Here is a 7,875-nt window from a genome sequence, read left to right as displayed (position 1 = left end):
TTGCATTTATTCCTCTTCAGCTAATGAGATATCTAATAAGTAAACCCTTTGTCCCTTTGGACAGTTTTTCAGATGTTATGAAAAGATATTAACTGTTTGGATTAAAAAAGAAAAAAAAAAGGGGTAAAAAGAAAAAAATCCAAGACGTTTCACGGAGAAGGGAATCTACTCACACATAATAAAGGCCAAAAAAAGATTCAGCAGAGAGAAACACGTAGTTTCTGTTTCTAGTGAGAGTTTCCTCAGAGGTGAGTTACTAAAGAAAGATGATGGTCTTTTCTAGGACGGGAGCTGCTTAAAAAGTTGGGTTTTGCTCTTTTTGGTCACAATCCCACAGAAGCATTGTAAAAAAAGGCATGTGCTGACAGCTGGAAGTTTGTCAGAGGCTTGTGGGGTGGGACTTAACAGGAGTCCCTCACCTCCTTGTGTAACCTGGCCTACAAGGTAAGAGGTATAGAAGAGTCTTTTCTCTCCACAGATTTCCCAACAAGGTACACAGACAATTTCAACCTAATCTAAAATGCTGTCCACTATTCTACTTGAGCAGCCACTAATGAGCTCAAAATAAGGTATTTGAACTGTCAACATGGAGATCACTGTCAGGGAGAGCATCACTTTCAGGGAGAGTGTATTTGTCAGAGTCATCTTCTTACTGTAAATATCCGAGTATTGCATTGCTTTGCAAAGTCTGGGCTTCCTGAAGTACTCTGGTCAAGTTTCACTTTTCACTTGTTGCATTTGGGGATATTTCGTCAGCATTATATACCCTGCTTGACTTTACCTATGGACCTTTTGATAGTAAACGGTGAGCATCTGCTCCTTCCTGATTTTATCAGCCTCAGACTGGTCAGAAAACACATATTCCTGAGACAAGGGAAATTGTTCTCCAAAGAGCCCTCCCGCAGCATGCTCTGGCTTCTCTATGTTGCTTGTCAGAATTTGTGATGCACCCTAAAATCTCAGATAATCTGAACCAAACCAGAAATAGTTTCTCAGATACTGGCATGGTGGTTTGGGTTACTGGGTTCTCCATTTGTTATACATTCATACTAGATGTCATGTCCCAGGTCCCTGTCCTGGGACTACTACTAGGTTCCCTTGTGGCAGAGGCACTTGACAGCCAGTGTGTCATGGCACTGCACCAGCTACTAAGAAGGAGAAAAATTACTACTACTGCTGAACCCAGCACCCAGTGTCGAGTGAGCTCCCTGCAGCTCCATTCCCTGCAGCTCTTACTGTGGAGGAAACTCCTGCAGAGTGTACCACTTGGGAAGGAGAGGTGATAGATGCCTAGAGATTGGTCCTCCGCTTTTCTTTCATAGAGTTATTCAAGAATTAGTTGGGGGGATGTCTGAAGGAAACTGTGACCCCATGGGAAGCCCACATTGGAGCAGGCTTCTGTCAGGACCTGTGGCCCATGGAGAGAAGAGCACATGCTGGAACAGTATGTTCCTGAAGAGCTGCACCCATGGAAGGAACCCATGCTGGAGCAGTCTGTTCCTGGAGGATACACCTCATGGAAGGGACCTATGCTGGAGCAATTTGTGAAGAACTGGAGCCTGTGGAAAGGACCCATGCGGGAGAAGTTCATGGAGGACTCTTTCACATAGGAGGACCCCTCGCTGGAGCAGGGGAAGAGTGTGAAGAGTCCTTCCCTGAGGAGGAAGGAACAGCAGCAATATGTTGTGAACTGACCATAGGCCCCATTCCCTATATGCCTGTGCTGCTGGAGGGGAGGAGATGCAGAATTCAGGAGTAAAGTTAAGACTGGAAAGAAGAGGGAATGGTGGGGAGAAGGTGTTTTAAGATTTTGGTTTTATTTCTCATTACCCTACTCTGGTAATATATTAAACTGATTTCCCCAAGCTGAGTCTGTTTTGCCTGTGACAGCAACTGGCGAATGATCTCTCCCTGTCCTTATCTCAACCCATGAACCTTTTGCCGTGTTTTCTTTCTGCTGTCCAGCTGAGGAGATGGAGTGATAAGAGGGGCTTTGGTGAGCAACTGGCATCCAGCCAAGGTCAAACCACCACAACTCTTAAGTGTTGTTTAGTTAGAGCTGTATTTTGTGGAGGTTTGTTTTTTTGCTTGTTCTGGTGGTTGCATTGATTTTTACCTGTGGTCAGACATCATAGAATCATAGAATAGTTAGGGTTGGAAAGGACCTCAAGATCATCTAGTTCCAACCCCTCTGCCATGGACAGGGACACCTCACACTAAACCATGTCACCCAAGGCTCTGTCCAACCTGGCCTTGAGCAATGCCAGCGATGGAGCATTCACAACTTCCCTGGGCAACCCATTCCAGTGCCTCACCACCCTAACAGGAAAGAACTTCTTCCTTATATCCAATCTAAACTTCACCTGTCTAAGTTTTAACCCATTACCCCTTGTCCTGTTACTACAGTTGCTAATGAAGAGTCCATCCCCAGTATCCTTATAGGTCCCCTTCAAATACTGGAAGGCTGCTATGAGGTCTCCACACAGCCTTCTCTTCTCCAGGCTGAACAGCCCCAATTTTCTCAGCCTATCTTCATACGGGAGGTGCTCCAGTCCCCTGATCATCCTCGTGGCCTCCTCTGGACTTGTTCCAGCAGTTCCATGTCCATTTTATGTTGACACCAGAACTGTACACAACACTCCAAGTGAGTTCTGAGAGCAGAGTAGAGGGGCAGGATCACTTCCTTCGACCTGCTGGTCACGCTCCTTTTGATGCAGCCCAGGATACAGTTGGCTTTCTGGGCTGTGAGTGCACACTGAAGCCAGCTCATGTTAATTTTCTCATCAACCAACACCCCCAAGTCCCTCTCTGCAGGGCTTTTCTGAATCTCTTCTCTACCCAACCTATAGCTGTGCCTGGGATTCCTCCAACCCAGGTGTAGGACCTTGCACTTATGGTTAAACTTCATAAGGTTGACATCAGCCCAACTCACAAGTGTGTCATGGTCCCTCTGGATGGCATTCCTTCCCTCCAGTGTATCAACCAAACCACACAGCTTGGTGTCATTGGCAAACTTGCTGAGGGCGCATTCAATCCCACTGTCCATGTCACTGACCAAGATGTTAAACAAGACCGGTCCCAACAACGATCCCTGAGGGACACAACTCATTACTGGTCTCCAGCTGGGCATTGGGACATTGACCACAACTCTTTGCATGCAACCATCCAGCCAGTTCTTTATTCACCAATTGGTCCATCTATCAAATTGATGTCTTTCGAATTTAGAGACAAGGATGTCATGTGGGACAGTGTTGAACGCTTCCATAGTATTGGCACTGCCATAGCTCTTTATCCTCATGCTGTTTCCCAGGGAAACAACACAAAAACATCAGTTCAGCTGCTGTAGGATCTAACAAAACTGCCAACGGTTAGCCACTTTCAGATCAGTTTTTGGATAAATAGCTAAGTTTTTGGATAAATTGGCTGTTTCTCTGATTGAAGGTCTTTTTTTGCTGAACTCAATGTTAATGGGAATGTTATCTTTTGTCATTTCACATATTTTTAATCAGAAATGTAGATACCTGATCTTAAAATGGTTGATGACTAAAGTAATTTTCATTCAGTGATAAGCTGTAGGGTCAGAATTGACTCTTTTTATTTTGTTTTCCTAATGTGTTTGTAAAAAAGGAAGACAGACTGGGTACTGGGAGTGTATAGTATCACTGTGGTTCTCAAGTGGTCATTCACCTGCGTGTCTGCTGCTGCACAATTTTCTCCCAGAAAATGGAGAATTTGGTGTCACTTATATATAATAATTTGATGATACTACGTTGTGTTTAAAATATCTGTTAACATTTAAGATGAATCAATATATGCCCTAATTTGAAGGAGAAACTGTTCATTTAGTTTTGGCTAACTTAGAAGTTTTGTGTTGTGCAAAGGTTGTGAAAGCAAGAAAACTTATATCCACCTGACAATATATGAATAAATTTGGGGGAACATCCTCCAGCAAGCAACTAAACCCCCTCTGCCTCAAAGAAGAGCAAAATAAATACTTTTTTTTTTGCTAAAATATAAGGTCTTTTAAAGTTGTTTTATCTACAAAACTTTTTGTTGCTGATTCGAGTGCTGTAGAGCTCTATTTTCCTCCAGCCTACACATTGCTGCTAATATCTTTTCTGATTTGTGGATTGCTTAGGCTGCTATGTCATAGGTATACATGCATAAGTGCTGTGCATTATCACTCACTTATCTTGAATTGCTAATAACTCTTGGCACCCTGGTGTGTACGGCCTTCCCGAACACATACCTTTATCAAATAAACTCAGCAAATTCCCTCCCCTTCTCTCTTTGTACTTTCCCTTTCAGGCAACAAGGAAGGTGGGGCATGGCTAAGCCACTTGCTCCTCAGAAGGTGCGTCCTTAAAGTTTGCAGAGGTGCTTCATGAGTCACTTCCAGCTGTTGCCTCTAACACTGAAGTGTCATCTGTATCCAACTTGTACGCAGCTGGGAGAACAATGGGCTCATACTGGAGTGCTCGTGAGGTAGGAGCATATAAATTCAGACCATAATCCATTAGAAACTGAGGATCTCTGGCATGGATTTGTAATTGGGATTCTGGTGCCTACAATAAGACTTGGGAGCTGTTAGTCCAAATTCATGTATGTATTTACTTATTTATGTGAGAATGACTTGCAGCTTTGCTGGGATTGGCTGCCCTGTGGACATACTTTTGGTTGTGGAGGGAAGCTCAGCCACAGTGGGTTATTCACATGGAGGCTGGGAAGCAGTCTGAGATGCTTCACAGCAGGCTGCCATGGATTTGAGCTGAATCTGTGGTTTGATGAAAGCATTATGCAAGTTGGGCTATTCCATAACACAACATCTCCTAGCTACGAGTATAGTCACACGCTGTGGCCAGGTAGCTGTGCTAGAAGCCACCTGATAGTGGTATGTCCAGGAATGTCACTGGCTAAACCCAGTGTTTAATCATGGACACAAAGATGGTCCTAGTTTGCTATTTGTGCATGACTGACACCCAACAAAATCTTGATCTGCCTTTGTCCATAATCTCTGAGAATATTGGTTTTTATTATTTCTTTTTGTAGAACATAACCAAGAGTGAAAGCCCTAAATCTGCCTGTCGGGCTCTGTGGAGTCAGCATAATCTGTCCTCTTCTCAGCTTTGAAATTAGTCTGGTGTTTGACTACGAGCAAGTTATTTAATCGTTCTGTGCCCTGCTTTCCATGTTGTAAAATGGAGATTATAGAGCGTCTCTCCATAACACGGGTGTGCGTTAGCTTCAGTGTGCGCTGATGCTTGGAGACCTCAAATGTGGGATCCCCGTGGCTTAAGAAATGGAAAGTGTGAATGCCTAACCAAACTGGTTAGAGAAACACTAAGGATCTATAGGTTCATCCTTTTGAAAGGAGGGGAGAGTGATGAACAGTTTGGCAATGGTCTTTGTGTGGAAAGTACACGTACAAAGCAAAGAATGGGACTGTCCTCTCAGCTCTTCCCTTTGCTCTTAACCACTGAAGCAGCATCATGAGAAAGAGCTAAAGTAGAGGCTTCTATCCAGAACCTGAATTCAGACAGAAGACATTAAAACATACTCTTCTGTTTTGGAAAGAGACATAAAATATAGACCAAGGCCAGCTTATCGCAATTCAAGAGTGGCAGGGGAACTTCTATCCAACTCAACTGGATCAATTCCTAACTGGAAAAAACAGAGGAGTGACATAATCTCCTCAAAGAGATTTAATTGAGTCATTTTGCTAGCAGGGAGTGAGAGAGGCATTAGGTAATGACTTCCAGTGAAGCAATGGCTAAAGTTTCAGGTACTAAAATGTGCAAGAATTAATAATTTGTTTGTGATGTGTCTAGTTATTTCTTTCCTCCTGTGCATGACATTTCAGCTAATGATCCTTTTTGCAAATGTCCAACATCTGGTTTGGGTAGGGAAGTTTCATTAACATCTCCTCCTAGGCTATTCTCTTTCATGTAGGTGTTGTTGTATTTGTGCTGATAGTGCCTCACTCGCTGAACAGTTTAATTTTCCTCTTGGTGCATGATGCTGTTGAACAATGCTAAGATACTGAAACCTACAGCATTGTGATTATACATTTTACTATGGATTGCTTCTGTTTCCTAGCAGTTCATTGTATTCTCTCATTCTCCTCTTCCTGACCACAATAGCTGAACACCTCAATACTTTTCATGTATTTGCTCTTGACTATTTCTGGGAAAAGTTCCTGATATAGATTTTAAATGGAAAGTTGGAATTTTTTACTAAATAAAATTATTTGAAGAAAATATCTGCTTCAGTGTGAAATTTCAACAGTTCAAGATAATTAAACTTATTTTATCTTTGTCTAAAGACGTTTAACAGAGGTGCTTCTCATGCACACTCACTTTTTGCTAGCTTGTATTTCCTACTCAATTCTTGATAAAGATTTCTTTTATATTAAAAGGTCCCGTCATGTAATTTTAGCATTAATTTTATTTACTATGTTATCAGTTTTACTGTTATTTCTTCTATTAATGACATATATAAACAGAGGAATATCTCCTTTCTTTCTGCCTCTTTTTTTTTTTTTTTTAAACTCTACATGGACATGGTTTTAACTTCCAAAGCAGGGCAAGTTCATCTTCCAATTTTGCTGCACGGCTTCAAAAATTGCAACATGCAGTGGGAGGGAATGTTTTATGAGGCATTAAAGATGTAATATTAATGCAGGTAATAACTTTGTCATCTTTCTGCAGAGTGAAGAATGCCCATGCTGTTCACTCTCAGTGAAAATCATAAGAATGAGAAATCTGAGAAAGGTAGACTTGTGTGAGTATCACAGCTTTTCCTTGTGTTTCTCAGTAGTTCAGTTATGAAAGCAGAGAATATAAGCAAGCCCTGTAACTTGTATCTGTGTATGAAGTGTTGCTATGGTTTCAAATATTGATACATATTTGAATTTGAACTATTCTTAGAATACAGTTTTGTATAAACAGTGTCTTTCAATTTATAGAGTGTTATTATTAGCAGAAATATCAAAGGTCTACTGTGGTGTACTGTAAAGTGTCTTAGCTGCTAACAAGCTTTAGAGGCAGTTTTGCTAAATAAATTCAGCTGTTAATTCTCAATTGCAGTTTTTGATGCACTGAGATACAGGCTGCACCTTTGTTTCTAGACAAGAATGCCAGCACTGATGTCGACTGGCTGCCAGAGCCTGTGGGGTAACATGGGAGCGTTGGTATCATCTTCTGTACCTGCCTGTTTTGTTTTACAGACAGCAGAAATATGTACAGACACTTCTGAATTTCTTTTTGCTTTAAATCCTAAACAATGCATTTCATGGCACATGAATACAGTCACTTTAGTATGTAGAATGATTTAAGAAAGTAAAGATAACTAGTTAGGCCTACTTATCTGTATTTCTGTAGTATTTTCTTTCTCATGATTAGACTTTGCTCAAAAGTTTTTTTAAATGATACTTTTTGTGGGAATGTATTAGTTACACAATTAATGTATTTAACAATTTGTAAATATTTGAAATATATTTGTCTCAAAGTATATTTTAGGAAAATATTATATTTCCTACTCCCATTTTTGTGCAATTTGAAGTTGTTAAGTGAGTCAGAGGTGAGGACACAGATTTGAAAGATGACACAGAAATAATTCAAACCAAAAAAAGCCATCAGTGCTTTGTTGGGGTTGGAGCTTGATTAGACCAAGCTGTGGTTTTTGGAAGCCTGCCTGTCAAAAATAAGTATGCTTTGCTCTTCTTCAGCTATGGCACTGCACAGCTAAAATGTTGTATTTGTGCAGAGGGGCTGCTACTGACGGCCCACAGTGTCCATGCCTCCTTAGGTCTTGCACACCATATAATATAGAACTTGTTATTTTATTACAGGATGGCTGTGGCAATCACCTATAATC

General features: G+C 41.3%; 1 protein-coding gene across 1 annotated transcript in view; it reads left to right on the top strand.

The window, feature by feature from the left end:
* Positions 1-4,458: 4,458 nt before the first annotated feature.
* LOC136017748 (cytosolic phospholipase A2 epsilon-like) overlaps positions 4,459-7,875 on the top strand; it is a 33,010-nt gene continuing 29,593 nt past the window's right edge. The window contains exons 1-2 of the mRNA XM_065686301.1: positions 4,459-4,485; positions 6,708-6,780. Of these exons, the coding sequence (XP_065542373.1) occupies positions 4,459-4,485; positions 6,708-6,780 (100 nt within the window). The remainder of the gene's footprint in view (positions 4,486-6,707; positions 6,781-7,875) is intronic.

Source organism: Lathamus discolor, chromosome 6 (genome assembly GCF_037157495.1).
Source record: "Lathamus discolor isolate bLatDis1 chromosome 6, bLatDis1.hap1, whole genome shotgun sequence".
Lineage (NCBI taxonomy): Eukaryota > Metazoa > Chordata > Aves > Psittaciformes > Psittacidae > Lathamus > Lathamus discolor.
The sequence above is the reverse complement of the archived record's forward strand: the minus strand, read 5'-3'. Positions and strand labels throughout refer to the sequence as shown.